This window comes from Notechis scutatus, chromosome 1 (assembly GCF_049901735.1).
Source record: "Notechis scutatus isolate UNSWTSFEM ecotype Mainland chromosome 1, rNotScu1.2, whole genome shotgun sequence".
NCBI lineage: Eukaryota > Metazoa > Chordata > Lepidosauria > Squamata > Elapidae > Notechis > Notechis scutatus.
Genome location: NC_142009.1, coordinates 40,994,052 through 41,011,676, shown reverse-complemented (window position 1 = coordinate 41,011,676; position 17,625 = coordinate 40,994,052). Strand labels below are relative to the sequence as shown.

Genomic DNA, 17,625 nt, shown 5'->3' with positions numbered 1-17,625 from the left:
GGCGAGCTCGGGACCTCTTGTCCTCGGGTTTCAGAGCCTCTAGGGGGTCACTGGGGAGGACGAGGCCAACCCAACAATGGGCTCATCCACCTCGGGGTGTTGAGTAAGTCACAGAAACTCGACTCGAGGTTAAAGAACCTCCTGTCCAGGCTGGATGGGCGGGAGGGCCCTAGTAGAATTCAGTTGATTTGAGACCAGGTCATGAAATAGGGGTGGAGCCGGGATTACCTCCGCCTCCACCACGGGTTGACTAAAGATGGCGTCCTCCTGACCTTCTGCCGGGGAGGAGAGCTGAGGAGGTTTGCACCGACAGGCCAGAGATGTTCCTGGCTTTGAATAAAAGGGATTTAAACATGTGGGGCTTGAACAGGCCCGCAACAGTGGGTTGGTCCGGGTGAGACCCTCATCCTCGGACATGTCCCCCTCCATAGGATCTACCTCCGATAGGGGCTCCTCTTGTTGCATAGACCCCCATTCCATTTCCTCTTCTCCCCAAATTGGTCTAGATACTCTATATCCTCCTCCGGGTCCCTTTCTGGGAGAGGACTGCCCCCTTGAGAAGGTACCTGACCACCAGTAGGGTCTGATCTAGGCGAGGACCTCATTGATGGTGGGTCGTGTTCGGGTGCCAGTGAGGGGGAGTAGACCTGGACATCTGTTGAAGGCCCTCTGCTATCCCCTGGCGAATGGCCCGTTCCATGAATGCCTGTATGTGCGCAGGGATCTCGGATGAGGGGCCTCCTCTGGCGAAGACCAGCGGCCGTGGGCGTGAAAGTAGCTTCAGGAGGTTGTCTGGTTGATGGGCCGGGAGCCTGGTGTCCCTGGGATGGGCTGCGCCTGGAGACGGAAAAACAATCTGGAGGAGGGGGTCTGGAGGTAGAAGGAGCGGAGGGTGCTGGAAGTACCGGTTGTGTCTCTCTGGACCGCCTGTCAAATTCCCTCTCGAGAGCCCTGTGACGTCAGAGGGGCGTCTCTCTGAGAAGCCTTAGAGGTCTCTTTAGGTGTTTCCTTAGGAGTTTCCTTAGGAGTTTCCTTAGCCTGTTTGCGCAGGTGGTAGGATTTGGATTTGGCCTTCAAAGAAGGGCCTTTGGTGGGAATGTCATCTGCCATTGTACAAGAAAGGACAGTAATACAGTTAAAGGCGGTTGGCTCGCCAAGGGTTCGACCTACAACAAAGGTCGGTGTCCTTTCAGCTGGCCCACACCCCCTTTTGGAATTTAGATGTATAAATTCTGTAATATAGATGTTGAAATAATTCTTAATACTTATCTGCACAAGCAGGATAACAATCCAATGAGACTTGGAATGCTAAGGTACAATATCAATAAGAAAAAAATTACAGGAATAAACTCACTCAGGTCTATCTATATGTGAGTATAAATATAAACCTATATATGAGGAAATATCTAGACCTGCATACAGGCAGATATTCCAATGTCTATTAGAATTAGAACTATTGTTAATATTCTTGTTCTAATATTATTATTAGTAATATATGATTATTATTAATATTATTATTATTATAATTATTATAATTGTAATTATTAATATTATTATTATTACTCTATTAATGAAAGATTGCCAATTATCCGAATTAAACGCCTGAGGCTGGAAGAGAGAGGCCTCTGGCAGCTGGAGCTCCCAGGCAACAACCGGGAGGGATAGGCTGCAATCACTTGCCCTGAGCGTGCTGCGGAAGCCAACAATTACTAAATTGTACCAATTAGCAAAGGCCCTACAGGCTGAGAGGCCTGTGCTAGGGCCGGTTACTTCGCAGCGCTATGAGGCCTCAATCTTTTTATTTTATTTTTTTAAAGATGGCGCCCGCCACGTGGGGCGCCCTAGAGGCGATCGCCCACGTTGCTAAAGTCCCGGGCTGCTCAGGGCAATGAAGTTTTTACTTCTCCGGCCTTAAAAGAGGCCGAGGAAGCCAAGCAGTAAGTTTTCACCCCTTCTTAGGGCGGCGGCGTTTGCGGTGGGGAATACCAGCAGCACTTATCAGTGCGATCAGTAAAGCTGCTGCAAGCGCAGCGAGAGAAACGGCAGGCAAGAGATCAAATTGGGGGAATTGGCGCCGAGCGCGAAAGTCGCCTGTTCTACAACCCTGGGGGCGAAAAAACGCGCTCCCCTTAAATCCCCAGTCCTGCGCCAGAAGGCTAAGGAAAATAACTTGTTTTTCTCTATAAATATTTCCAAACCTGAGAGCAAGTCTTGGATCGGCCAAGGGTGAGAAATGCACAGCCTAACTTGACGACGGCTGGCGCAAACTGGGAACGCAAGAGAGCCACGTGATGGAGGGCGGAGCGTTCCTCAGTGATTGAGCTCAGCCATCAACGACGTAGACTGAAGCACCTCCCACTCTCTCTGGATGATCCGAACGGCTCTCAGGAGAACATATTATAGCATTGTGTGATATGTCATATTGTTGTATGCAGATCTTTCCCTCCCCTGAAAATGCTCATTTTTAGTTGAAAGTTCTTGAGCCACTCGTAAATTCATTGTTCAAAATTATGTGTCATTTTGTTTTACACAGATGGGTGCTTGTTTTTCAAAGGTTTTCAATGGATGCCCCTTGAAAATTCATTGTGCAACTTCATGGATAAATCCCGATACAAGAGGTAATAGTCTCATCAAACTTTCCTAAAATTATGTTTTTGCTCTGAACCAGGATTGAATAATATTTAAAAAATAATATTTAGTAAAAAACATTTTATTATGGAATTGAGTTCTGGATGCCACTTGAATGCTCATACACTGAGGCAGGCAGTTTGCCCTGAAAGATGGATACTTCTCTGTGATCTCTTTTGAAACTTTAGCAAGATTCTCTTCTAAGGTTTTTATTAGTCAATATTTCATTCATTCATTCATTCATCACATTTCTATATCCCAATCTCACCCCTGTGACTTTTTTCTGGTTGTTCTAGTAATTATCTACAAACTTATGAAATAATTCCAATGGAATGTGGATTTGATTTATTGAACTAGTATGGATACCTGGAATAACTATAATCCTGTTAAACGTTTTTACAGGATGAAAGTCATCTACTAAATTATATGCTTTCTCTTTAAACCTAATATGATACTAGATATCTATTTGAGGCTTTTCATATGATTTGAGATTTTATTGTCTACACTAATTACCCTCTGTAAACCTTTCATCATTCTGCTTAATCTTGATTATACAGATAAAACCTAGTCTTACACAGATAATGGAACAAAATAGCTAAATTTGAAGGCCATTGGGTCATCTGCAGATCAAGGGGAGGAGGTTACCTTTATTTATTTATGCATGCATGTGTGCATGTCCTCTGGTCAACCTTATTTATTCATTTATTCAGTCATGGCTTCAAATCACCCTTATTTGTTTTTTATATGTTTATGCCTTTGATTCCTGGCAACTGCCTGAATAAATCTCTGCAGTTTTCTTGCAAGGTTTTTCAGATGTGGTTTGCCACTTCTTCTCCCTAGAGTTGAGAGAACGGGGGAGAGGCTGGCTAAAGGTCACCTACCTAGTTTTGTGCCTAAGTGGAACTAGAAATCACAGTCTTTGCTGGTATCTTAACCACTATACCAAACTGGCTCTTACCCTTTTAAAAGCTTGGACAATCACTTAAATATGAACCAGCAGTGTGCTACAGTTGCCAAAAAAGCAGAGCGATATAATCAAGATCACATGCAGTGTTAGTGCCACTTTATAATGCCTTGGAATACTGTATCCAGTTTTGGTTGCCATGATATAAAAAAAGATGATGAGACTTTAGAGTGTTGAGAAGAACAACAAAGATGATTAGGGGACTGGTTGCAGGAATTGGGTTTGCTTAGGTTAATGAAAAGGACGAGGGGAGACATGAAAGCAGTGTTCCAATATCTAAGGGGCTGCCACAAAGAAGAGGGGGTCAACCTATTCTCCAAAGCACCAGAAAGCAGGACATGAAGCAATGGATGGAAACTAATCGAGGAGAGAAAAACCTAAACTAAGGAGAAACTTCCTGACAATTAGAACAATTAATCAGACTTGTCTTCCGAAGTTGTGGACGTTTTAACACTGGAAGTTTTTAAGAAGAGATTGATCAACCATTTGTCTGAAATGCTATAAATTTCTGCTTGAGCAGTGGGTTGGACTAGAAGACCTCTAAAGTCACTTCCAATTCTGTTATTCTATTAAAATTGTATTTCAGATATTGGTTCTAGCTTAGCTCATATGATCTCTTTGTTATCTTTTACTTGCAACAAGCTTCCTGCAAACACACACGCACGCGCAAACACACACACGGTCTGAAAATAGTACAGGCCAGTTTGCCATATTGTCATCTTGTTCTTCTGCATATGTAGCTACGTTCTTCCTTCTTAGGAAGAAAGATTTCAGGGTCAGCTACCTGTAATGAGGCTGGCACACCAGTCTTCATCCTTCATGAGAATGCTATTTCACATAATGAAACAGTATGGTTTAGCATTGCCAAATCTAAAGATAGAAACCTTTCTTGGACAATAGGGGAAATTACCCTATTGCTGTATGCTTCACATCAAATGAAAAATAATCTTAAAACTAAGTATCCAATGTTGTTCTCACTTAGAGATGGAAGATTCCATCCTGTTTTGCATATATCAGCTCTCAACAGAAAATCTAAACCAGAATAATTTTCTGTTGAGAGCTGATATATGCAAAACAGGATGGAATCTTCCATCTCTAAGTGAGAACAACATTGGATGTTGAAAATCAACCATGGATTCATTATCATATGATAAGGAATGAAGCATGGACCAGTTTTTCTAATTAGAAAAACTTGAGCTTTCTTTGTTTCTGCAGACAGAACTTGAGGATGGAGCCATCAAAAAGAAAAGAAAGCTTCTCCTTATAAACTTATGCTCCCTATAAATGCTGAGTGGCACTGAGATGAAAAGTTTGCAAAAATGTTAAATTTGCCACAGATAAAGTCTTAGAAATACCAGGTTAGCATTGACCTGGAGGAAAAACTGTAACCTCTACTCAAACTTGTAACCGAATAGACCCAGGGCAAAATATAGACTTTTGGCCCTTTGCCAACTAATATTTAAAAATTAGAAATACTTTATTTATCACATTTTGAAATAATCCACCTCCCTTACATTGGGAGGTAGGGCTGTTTCAGATTTCCAAACAGTTGGCTCTTAATATACACCCAAAAATTAATAAATAATGATGGGGTTTTTTAAATTTATTTATTAAATTAATAAATAATGATGGTATAGTTCCATTAAGCAATGCAAATCAATGAAAGAAAATGGCTTTCAGGCACTAACCAAATCTGCTTTGTTTCAGCATGGATTTTCCAACCATGCATGGGGTAACCTGTAATTCCTTACCATGTAACTCAAGATATTTTGAATCACTTGTTTAAAAAGGGATTCGTTCATATATCTGCCCTATGTTTAAGTAGTATATTTTAATCTATGCTATTTTAAATGTATGGGTATTGCTTTGAGAGACTTTTGTGTGATAAATGAAAACCTTTGTTAAGTACCTGCATTTCTTTGTAGATCAGTACTTAATATTTGGTGCTGAGGAAGGTATTTATACCTTAAATCTTAATGAGCTTCATGAAACATCAATGGAACAGGTTTGTATTCAGATTTTGGTTTTCAAATGTAGTAGTGAATAATTTTCTCAATGTATCCTAAAGCATTTTTCTGTTAATTACCAAGAGATCAGATCTTTATTTTTAAGGCTGAAAATTGTCAAGTTTGGGGGTAGATATTTAACAGCTACAATTATTACTAGATGGAGTACACTGACTTCCAAAATACTTTTAAAAAGAATGTAAATTACTCCGATTTTTCAGATATAAAGATAGCTCTATCTATCTCTATCTATCTATCTATCTATCTATCTATCTATCTATCTATCTATCTATCTATCTATCTATATCAGAGTCATCAAACTTACATTACGGCGTCATCGTGACATATTGGGACTTTTTTCCTCTTCACTAAACTGGGCATGGGCATGGCCAGTGCGGGACACATCCGCCCGTGGGCCGCGAGTTTGACAGCCCTGATCTATATGGAGATAGTTATATCTCATTAAATGTCTGTATTTCTACATGTGATCTATGAGATGCTAGCTATTAATTGATCTAAATAAAATAGATTTTTTAATATCCAGAAAAAGAAACGGATGTCTATGTAAAGCAGGGGTGTCAAACTCACATCATCACGACAGCGTCACGTGACGTATCAGGACTTTTTTCCCCTTTGTTAAACCGGGCATGGGCATGGCCAGTGCATGATGCATCTGGCCCATGGGCCAGGAGTTTGACAGCCCTGAAGTAAAGTATTGGATTTACCCAAAATAGAAAAAAATAAAACAATGTGGAAATATGAAAAAGTATCCAGAATATAGATTACAGTTTTGGATAATGGTTAAGGGAATTGTTTTAAGGAAAAAGTGCTAAAATGCCACCCATCTCCCTACTCAGAATTTGTGGTCTCATCAGAGACTATATCACTGGTTTTATAACATCTCAATCCAGGTCATGGGACAATGATACAGCAAGTATTATTGAAGGTAAATGATAATGCCTTATTTCCATCTTAAATGGGTGAGTTAAAGCATAAGACACTTTGGGTGACCCATCAGTAGCAACAAAATTAAGAACTTCATCATACTGAGCATGATTGCTGAATAGCAGATGAATGCCAGCTGACAGTTTCTTCTTAGAGGATCTTATCTTATACAAATTGATGGGACTCTCCTTGGCATGAACTGTTTTGAAGAAAAGACTTCCTTGATCTGGGCTACCCTCAACTTTGTTAAACACAAAGAGGGTACAATTACCTCAAGCCTTATGGCATTTCTGAAGGTTTATACCATATGGCATTTCTGGAGGTTCTATAGGCTATCTAGCAACAAATCAACCACAATTATTTAACTTTACACTTTTTACACTTATTATTTATTGGAACCATATATTAAATAGGTTTAATAAACAACCAAGAAAATATGTGCACTAAGCAAGTGTAAGACAGGATGTCTAATAATTAGTTTACTATATCAAGTATATTATCTATCTGATCACATTCAAAATTATTTCTCTTCCTTTTATCAGCTATTTCCCCGACGATGCACATGGTTATATGTAATGAACAATTGCTTGCTATCAATATCTGGTAGGACATTTCATTAAAAAAAATTACTTTATAAATATTAGTACATTGGTTTGTAAAGTAATTATATTTACCTTTTTATTTATAGGTAAAGCTTCTCAGCTTTATTCTCATAATTTGCCAGGATTATTTGACTATGCACGGCAAATGCAGAAGTTACCAGTGGCTATACCAGCACATAAACTACCTGACAGAATACTTCCCAGGTAAATAAATATATTGCTTGTTTTGGATTGTATGTTGTTGTTTTTAAATGGAGTCCCCAAAATGGCTCACAAATGTTTGTAGATGAGAACAATTTATTGTATTTTTTTAAAATTTCATTTAAACAGGCAGTGAAAGTGGACTGAAAAAGTTGGAATTTCCTCTTCCTTATCCTCTAAAAATGTTCCAAACTTTAAGATAATTTCCTGAATGTATTGGGCTGTAACTTAGGCAGCAGAGTGGTTTAGGGAATAATAGCAATAGCACTTAGACTTATATACTGCTTCACAGTGCTTTCCAGCTCTCTCTGAGCAGTTTACAGAGTCAGCATATTGCTCCCAACAATCTGGGTCCTCATTTTACCGACCTTGGAAGGATGGAAAGCTGAGTCAACCTTGAACCATTCAGAATCAAACTCCTGGAGTGAGCAGTAAGTTAGCCTGCAGTCCTGCATTCAAACCACTGTGCCACCAAGGCTCTAACAAGAAAAAAAGGAGAATTTTGTCTTTTATTGACATGGAACTCTGAGTTTCAAAAGGAACATCTTAAAAAGGATTTAATTTTAAAAAATTGAGGGCACATTGTTCTCTTAAGGCCTATTTCCTAAGCTCATCAAGTTTCAGATATGTAAACTTTAACTCCCAGAATTCCCCAGCCGCCAGGTTGGAAAAAACAACTCTTAAGGATTGCACAGGAAGGAGGCCAGATCAATTACAGCACAAGGAATGGCATTTAGATTCTTTCTTCATATAATGTTCAGTTGAGGTTTTCTTAAGTTTCTCTGTAGCCCTATAAGATTGGGGCTTTAAGTCTTTAATATTGGGGCTGGTGGTTTAATATTTTACAGGGTAGAATTAACCTGCTTTATTTGTGTAGTACACTGTTACAATTAACTGTACCTTCCTACCACTCTATTGATTTGGAGCAAAATCAAGACTCAAGTAGTAGGATCATATCTGGAGGAAGGTATGATACTAATTTCCATTGTTCTTTATGCATTCTAGGAAGTTTGCAGTGTCTACAAAAATCCCAGATACCAAATGGTGTCAAAAATGTTGTGTGGGTAAGTAAGGATACCTTTTCATTTCAGTGTGTGTCTTTTTTGTAATATACGACTGTGTAATGATTGGCTTGGATTTTACATTTAATATCTATTTTAATGTCTCTGTTGTAATTTGATGATGCACCTACACCATGCTGTGAAGAAACATTTTGTAGAACAGGGTGCAAAATAAAATTTTCTGAGATGTAAAAATTTGTAGGACTAGGATCTTTTGGTTCTGAGTTTACCTGGGAAATTTAGAATTGTGCAATAGGGCTTTATCCCACTATCCTTAACATACACTGCTATAGCACATGTGTACATCTTCCTGTATATTTTTCTATATATTCCATAATTGTCATAGCAGACAAGGAAGGAAAATATTCATCCCTACCTAGTCATTTTTTTCAAAAGTATGATTTTCACAATAGAAATAGAAAATAAATTGTGATCGTTTTATGACCCTTTTACACTATTTTCATGTCTAATAAGACTACAGCTAGAGAATAACAACATTCATGTTAGCTTTATATGCAGATACCCACTTCTCTAGTGTTGCATAATATAGAATTTATACATTGTCCATGCTTTACTCTAAGGCAGGATTTCCTAAACTGACGTTTACCTCCCTTGGGAAGGTGAAGACAGAGTCCAAGGAAGATGTGAAAATCCCTTTAGTTGTACACTTTTACAATGAATCCACCTTCCTCAAACTTTCATTGTATTGTTTTCATTGGTCATTTCTGTTTATTTTGGTGTTTGGATTTTTAGAGCAGTTGTGTAGACTAGATTAGACACAAGATCAGTTTTTTTTCCCTGAAAGCCATCACTCTGTTAAACAAATAATTCCCTCAACACTGTTCAACTATTGCAAAGTCTGCATTACTATTACTGTTAATCTCATCACTCCTTATCACCCATCCCCTCCCACTTGTGACTGTATGACTGTAACTTTGTCGCTTGTATCCTTACGATTTATATTGACTGTTTCCTAGTATGATTTGATTGTTTATTGTACCCTATGACTATCATTAAGTGTTATACCTTATGATTCTTGACGAATGTATCTTTTCTCTTATGTATACTGAGAGTATTTGCACCAAGACAAATTCCTTGTGTGTCCAACCACACTTGGCCAATAAAGAATTCTATTCTATTCTATTCTATTCTATTCTATTCTATTCTATTCTATTCTATTCTATTCTATTCTATTCTATTCTATTCTAGATTAAAATTACAGTAAAGGGATTGCAAAAGATTTAAGAAACCCTCCACTAAGGAGACTGTTCTCTTTTTTTTTCCAGTGAGGAATCCTTATACAGGACATAAATACCTTTCTGGGGCACTACAGTCTAGTATTATTCTACTAGAATGGGTTGAACCAATGCAGAAATTCATGTTAATCAAGGTAGGTTCCCTTTAAAATAATTTAATTCTAAGAATAAAGAAGGGGGGAGGAGAGAGAGAGAGATCATTACTAGTAGTAACAGCAGCAGTTGTTGCAATATTATTAACAAAGATGAGGTTAAAACATCTTCACAGCAATTCAGCCTGAATAAAGATCCTGGAGCTATATCAGTGTTTTTTTTGGGGGGGAGTGGATTTGATGGCTAGCAAAGTGGATGGATAATTTTCTGGGGAGTGTTGAAAAATTATCTTGGATATAAAACTAAATTTTTCCAACGTGTTGTCCAAAAGAGAAAAATATTCTTCCAGGATTGTCACTGGCACAGGACAATTTCCAAAGTGGCATGTAGGGAAGACTGTTGCTCTTCCACCTTTTCCCTGCTTGGTAGGAATCCACATTTAGGAAGCATGGATTTTTTAGCATGGATTCAACTGTGCTTCCACATTTGCACTGTCCATAGACTTGAGATATAATTAAAAATTCAAAGTTACCACTCAGATACCTCAAAGGATTATAATTGACATTTTGTTTTAACAACAAAACCACAATCTCCTTTAAGACTTTATTTTTAGAATATTACCTATTGATCTATTTCATAAAGGAGGATTGAATTTACTAAAAAAAACTTTAACAGAATGAAAGCCTATTTTATTGTAATAAATTGTTGAAATAATTTAATAATATTCTACTTTGATAATTACTGTGCAACTAACATATTTCTTGATTTAGCACATAGACTTTCCTGTACCATGTCCTCTGAGGTTGTTTGAAATGCTTGTAGTGCCTGAACAGGAATTCCCTTTGGTTTGTGTTGGTGTAACTAAAGGGAGAGATTTCAACCAAGTAGTGAAATTTGAAACTATCAATCCAAATTCTACCTCTTCATGGTTTACAGAAACAGGTTTGTTATTTCCTGTGATAATTCCATAAATTCTACACTAATGGATTCTGTACTATTTCCTGGATTTCTGTGCTTTAGTTTTTTTTTTTATTTCTGTACTTTCAGATTCTAGGTTTATAACATTTCCATTCCAAGATGGTTTAATGGTTAAACTACATATATGTTGGAGTCATTGGTGCTCTTTGGCTTGACTCTCTATTTGGCTCACTCGGTGTCTTTTCACTGGACAAATAGTATTTGGCTGGGGGCGGGGTTTTTTCCTCCAGGCACTGAATATTGTGAAAATAGTTCTGATCAGAGTTGTACCCTGAGAGGGAACTTATTTGTTCTTATCTGTTCTTTGCCTTTGTGGAAGACATTGGGCGCTTCTAATCCAAGGGTCAAAGGGAATTTATCAGACCCCCCTCTCATTGTCTTTAATTCTGTCTTCTTTGTTGTTTAGCATTATCTTCATATTAAGGATATCATTTCTTGCTTTGTCCTTCATGCTTGGTGGGAGGGAGGAACCATCTTGTTCTTTCAGCAAAATAAAATAGGAAATACTCCATTTTAGTCATTTTTAGGGAAAGCATGGGCTTCCTAATTGGAACCCCATATCCTAGTATTATTTAGGTTTGCTGGAGGAAAGTATGATTCTTGAGCTATTTCCTATTCCTCCACTTTAAAAGATAGCTTGCATCTCAACACCTTTTTAAATTTATCTTATTTACAAACTAATCAGCAGGTAGCATGAGTATGTTTTTTTAAGAAGAAAAATTATCCTGTAAAACTAATACACACAAACACACAATTAGGATGTTGATATAGCTTAACTACATAATATTTTTCTTGATATTTATATTAAAAATGTTAACTGAGTTCTTTTGTTATAGATACTACACAGACAAGTGTTGTACATGTAACACAACTGGAGAGAGATACCATTTTAGTCTGCTTAGATTGTAAGTGACAACTATGGTCCATATATAAATATTTGGATAAGATACACTTTGAAATGTTGCTGAGTCATAAATGTTTTTACTTTTTCAGGCTGTATAAAAATTGTAAATTTGCAAGGCAGATTAAAATCTAGTCGAAAACTGTCCTCCGAACTCACCTTTGATTTCCAAATTGAATCTATAGGTGAGTAGCATTTAGTCAGCTAACTATTCTAATATTTCACTATATTATATAATGAAAATTTGCATTATATAGATGAAAATTTGAAGGTAGAAAGATGCTCATTATGCACAATTTTTAATGTCTCTAATGGCAAGCCATTTCATACATTGTTAAAAACAGATACAAAATTAGGACAATGGTATCCTTCCAAAACATAGTCAAGGAAAAACTAAAAATGTTTGACTATAAACGTTCATTGGATTATTCTTTATGAAGCTCTAAAGTTTTAATATCCCTGGAAGTCAAGATAATTAAAAGATACATGAGGCCTTTCATGCTCCTTAAGGCATCCCGCACATCTTACAGTGATTAGAATGTGGTATTGCAGGCTAACTCTATCCACAGTCTGGAGTTCGATTCCAATGGAATCAAGGTTGACTCATCCTTCCAAGGTCGGTAAACTAAAACCCCAGAATGTTGGGGAAATATGCTAACAGAGAGTGCTGTAAAATGCTATGGAGCGGTATATAAGTCTAATTGCTACTGCTAATATCTTACCTGACTTTTATTTCCATGTAATTTGAATGAATTTCAAATTCATTCATTGGTTCTGGTCCTTCCCTCCCGGGTGACAGAAAAGAAATTGACTCTCTCCACTATATGATATCTGAAAATGACTGTTGCATCTCCTCTCAATCTTCTCTTTTGCCAGTTAAAATTAATTAGTTCCTTTAACTATTCCTCAGAAAACTTGGTTTCATGTCCCCAGACCATCTTGGTAGTTCTCCATGCTGGCTTCAGGGACACAATATCTTAAGTGAGGCCTTGATCAAGATAGAATGTAGTGAGATAATTACTGTCCATGATCTGGACTTAGTGTTTCTGATAATATAATCCTAAAATAGCATTTGCTTTATAGCATTCTGCCCATCCAACTTCAGATAATACATGGAAGGTTCAGAATACTGAAAGGAAACAAGTTTGTCACATATAACATAAGAAAAAAATGAAAATTTCTTGCAACCTAAACTTCAGTCCTTCATTCTTTAAATTGTGTATGGAATCAAAACAGTTTAAGTAGGAAAGTGTTTTTTTAGAACCCAGTCACAAAAAAACTAATTTGTGTTTTCTTCCCTGCTAGTTTGCTTACAAGATAGCGTTTTGGCTTTTTGGAAGCATGGGATGCAAGGCAGGAGTTTTCGTTCAAATGAGGTAAATATTGAAAGCTAAAAAAAAAAAATCCTTGAAAAATAATCTGAAAACAAAATGAAAATTTTTAGTATTCTTATTAGCTAAAACTTCAGTTTATTTTTCAAAATATGGTAGTTGTAAATACTTTCCCCTCATAGAAATGGCTGAGAATCATAGCAATCCAAGATATTAAGTAGAACATCTCAGTAGAAATTATGGCTTTTCTGTGAACTTACTCAATACCCTAAAGTACTCCCTTAGCCTTAGTCACCTCATATGGAAAAGGGGTTAATAATGATAACATATACCGTAAAATTGTACAGTTTGAGTCACTTAGCACTTTGTGTATTATAGAATTAATTTCAGTTCCCCTGAAATACTGTAATAATATTTAAAAGTAGGGCTGCCAGATCTAGGCTACCAATGTCGAGACAACCAGTACAAAGACTTAGGTTTTCTATTCTGTTTTGTTTCCATCTAGTAGATGTCCAGAAATTGCTGCTAGATTTGGTAGCCCTAGCTAGTTAGCCACTGTGTATATGTATGTGTGTATGTATTTATTCAATTTAGATATTACTTCAGTTAATTTTATTTAATATTGCAAAATAAGATGTTTGCAAAGTTTGATTCATTGAGCATTTGTTATATGCACTTTCACTCTGTTAAATATTTGATTTTTCAAATAGATCACCCAGGAAATTTCTGACAGTACAAGAATATTTAGACTCCTTGGATCTGACAGGTATGATCAATCACAATCACAACATATAAGGAAGGAGTAGTTTTGGAATAAATTATCTGTTGGGCTTGGGACCCACTACATTAGTAGCTGCCAAACTGATTATTTTGCTGAGGTGAAGCAAGAATCACTAGATCTGCTATGTCCAATTCTCTTACTTGTCTTTCTCTCCTGGACAGCTTTAAGTATTAGATTTTAGAGACTCTCAAATCCTTCCATCATTTATAGGGAAGGAACTTGGTTAGTGCATTATTGCCATTCAGTCATTTCACTGGGCAAGTAACCAATCCCTGGCAGCTGCTCTCTCATTTAAGGTGTGGTTGGATAAAGGAGAACAAGCATACTTGATTAGATCCAGAAAAAAAGATTATCAGTTGGCTTAATGTTGTGTCACAAGCCTCATCCTGCCCCAATCTGAAAGCAAGACCCAATTAAGGGCTTTCATAAAGGTTGTATATATTTGCCAAAATTATTGTTTTTGGGACATTCTTTTTTCCCCAGAGTTGTGGTACTGGAGAGTAGACCAACAGATAACCCTACTGCCAATAGCAACTTGTACATCTTAGCAGGTCATGAGAACAGTTACTGAAAGGCAACAAGATAAGGAAACACTACTGCGTCAATACATCTTACAGCAATTGCACAAAAGCAAATGGATCCCAACTACAGTTATTTTGTAATTTATTGTGATGTATGAGTGAAAACAAGAATGCTTGCCCGACTGATATGCATATGATTAGCACATTCTGCAGAACTCTTGATTTACTATTATGTAATGTTTGTACATATATGCAGTATTTTTGTTGAAGTGTATTATGGAGGCCTCTCTTGATTTTTCTGTAGATAATGGACAAAATATTTTACTTGTACAGATATGTAAAGTTTGCTGAGGACAGAAAATTGTGTTTGGGTACTATTTTAAGGACTAATGGGATGCTATTGATAAACACAGTGCATTTAAATAACACTATTGTATTTTATTATGTAATTTACTAATATAAATAAATCTTATCTTTTAGACATTGTAATCAAGGCGGTAATCCTATTACAATCTTCTTTTTAGTTCTATGCAAGTACACTGGTGTTTTGGTTGCACAAAGTGTTAATATGTAATTATATTCAGTCACAAAAGTACATTTGTGGAAATAATTTAGGCTTTATAATTTTAGTTTATTTAGGTAGTTCTCTTTGTGAAACCAGCCAATTGAACACCTATATTTTTATATTTAAGGAAAATCCTCTTAATTATTTTCTATGGTTGGAGAAAAAAAAATACCTATTTTGAATTGGAATAAATCCAATAGTGGTACCTTGGTGTAATTATAAGTGTGTACAATGATAATATAAGCTTTATTATGATGAGTCTTACTCGCTACTATATCATGCAAAACTTTAAAGCACTCCACACTGTGGAAGTGTCTAAATATTTGGAGTTAGATCCAGATAACCATGTGCAAAAGGCCTTAGTACTGTATGCAGTACTTTGCAGATATTCATTAGCACTTGCATTAAAACAACGTATACTTTATTAAGAAGAAATTGACTATCACTAATGAATTACCATTGTACCCTGTTGGATCTGCAGAGTTCCTCTGATTCTTATAGGATGATAGGGCCATAGGGCTCCTGCTGGATTCATGTGTAGATAGAAGCTTTTCTTTTAGTGAGGAATATGAATCAATGGTTTTAAAATTACATTCAAGGAACTTTGCTCTTCCTCAGACATAGCAACAAAGTTTTCAAACAGAAGATCAGTAACAGAGGAAAGCATTTCTTTTAAAAAAAAGGAAATGCTTATTGCAACTGGTTTTCCCAACCTCACATGTAGACCAGCCTCTCAGATTCAGGAAAGCCAGCAACCCATATGCACCCTAACAAAAGGAGTGATGAAATTATGACCTTCCTTGTGATGCTGAGCTATAACTTCTAAAGGCCAGTTGTGAGAGAAACTGGAGTACATTAATAATTAGTAGAAGATAACAGCTTCTTGGCACTAATATATAACATGCAACATGCACATATGTTTTTCTGAAGAGAAGGATGCTTCCAACCCACTGCCATCAAGGATATGGTGATAGATTGACTACCTGTTCTGGAGAAAAAGTGATACTAGGTGGAGCAACTGTTTTAAGGAATTTTGCTTTTGTTTAAAAGAAATGTTTTGCCTTACTACTGTTGTCACATTTTTTTTTCTCTTAATATCTTAACACCTAGCCAGAATTTTAGTTACTACCTCACAAAATTAAATGGTTATAACACATCACAGGAATTTTAGTTTTGAGCAAAACTATTCTGATTGTTTTCAGTGGGATATGTAGATGCCATGTTTTAGAGAAAATACGTCCTTTTTGTATATGTTCTTTATACTGTGATAAAGTAAGAACAAAGTACATTAAAACTGATTTATGGTCTGTATTGTTGTTGGTAATGAATATTTCCTAATGTATATAATGTAAAATAAAGTTTTTAACATGTTTGTTGTTGATATGGATTAGCATCTGCAGTAATTTTCCAATGAAATTAAGCACTTGCTAATTGAGGAAGAATATTTTTATTGAAATCAGCTTTGATTGGAAAAAAAATTCAGACAGCTTAATAACTCAATTAACTTCCTTTAAATTGTACTGCATAATACAAAGTAACTATTGCAGCATAAGTACGTCTTATAATAATATTAGCGTCTAAAGAAGTCCTCTTAATCATAGAGTCCTTTGGCTTTTGATTTCCCACCCTATGACTTGCCCTGGCTAATTGTATTCTGCGGGGATGGAAGTGATCATAATCTAGTCCACAGGTCTCAAACTCGATCATGTTGCTGGCCAGAGCATGACATATTGTGGAGCCAAGGTGAGTATGGCCTACAGGGACCGTATCAGGTCTGCAGGCTGCCGATTTGACAGGCCTGAATTTTATTTTTCTAGTCCAACCTTTCATGCTCATTTGCTTTCCACCCATAGAGCACATTCCCCTTTATCTGAGGTGAAACCTTCTCTTTTTAAATGAACACTTTAAAGTTCTTGAGTACAGAGCCACACACAGCAAGACTTGTATATGTGGACATCCACCAGGTGACAAGAAATTATGTAATGTATCATAATTTTACAGTTCTTTAATACATGCTTTGTAATGTAATACATGCTTTGTAATGTAATGCAGGGATCCCCAACCTTTTTGACGCCGCGGCCCGGTACCGGTATCAGCTGGGCGCCGCGGCCCGGTACTGGCATCAACTGGGCGCCGCCATCTTTTTTTGACGAAAAAGTGCTTCCGGTGAGCTTTCTACCCGGAAAAGCTCACCGGAAGCACTTTTTTACCAAAAAAAGATGGCGGCGCCCAGCAACCAGCGGCCCGGTAAGACCGGCGGTTGGGGACCCCTGATGTAATGGGATGAGCAATTGTTACAACATTCTGAACATTCTGAAGAAAGGTTGCTGCAGAAATACCTGTTGAGAAGTCTTATTGAAAAGCCAAGCTAGTAATTATTGACCAGCTATAAGAAAGCTTTTATTTCCTATCAAATCTAAGCAGACTGATATCAGCTTACAGAATAGCAAAACAACCACAATGGCACAGTAAAGTACTGTAGATATAAGTAAACTACATATATTGCTACATTTTTATTAGTTCAAGTTGGTGTTGATTCCTGCTGATCACCTGGACAACCCTGCAGTTTTCTTGGCAAGATTTCAAAAGTAGTTTGTCATTTCCTCCTTCCTAGGGCTGAGAGAGAATGATTGGCCCAAGGTCACCCACTGCCTTTGTGCCTAAGGCAGGACTAGCATTCATGGTCTTAAGAGTTTCTACCTGGTGCCATTACTATACCAAATTGGTTCAACCACAATTAAAATCCACAGTAACATAACTACAGGTATTCCTTGACTTACAGCCATTCATTT

At 37.1% G+C, this 17,625-nt stretch overlaps 1 protein-coding gene across 5 annotated transcripts in view; it reads left to right on the top strand.

Annotated features, from left to right (window-relative positions):
* Positions 1–16,214, top strand: part of MAP4K3 (mitogen-activated protein kinase kinase kinase kinase 3) — a 59,847-nt gene extending 43,633 nt beyond the window's left edge. For all 5 annotated transcript variants that reach the window (XM_026684317.2, XM_026684309.2, XM_087961767.1 and 2 more), the window contains 12 exons: positions 2,534–2,618; positions 5,518–5,597; positions 7,086–7,146; positions 7,232–7,349; positions 8,352–8,410; positions 9,694–9,797; positions 10,527–10,698; positions 11,571–11,639; positions 11,728–11,820; positions 12,941–13,011; positions 13,677–13,732; positions 14,231–16,214. In XM_026684317.2, coding sequence (XP_026540102.2) covers positions 2,534–2,618; positions 5,518–5,597; positions 7,086–7,146; positions 7,232–7,349; positions 8,352–8,410; positions 9,694–9,797; positions 10,527–10,698; positions 11,571–11,639; positions 11,728–11,820; positions 12,941–13,011; positions 13,677–13,732; positions 14,231–14,318 — 1,056 coding nt within the window. In that variant the 3' untranslated portion in view covers positions 14,319–16,214. The remainder of the gene's footprint in view (positions 1–2,533; positions 2,619–5,517; positions 5,598–7,085; positions 7,147–7,231; positions 7,350–8,351; positions 8,411–9,693; positions 9,798–10,526; positions 10,699–11,570; positions 11,640–11,727; positions 11,821–12,940; positions 13,012–13,676; positions 13,733–14,230) is intronic.
* Positions 16,215–17,625: the final 1,411 nt, after the last annotated feature.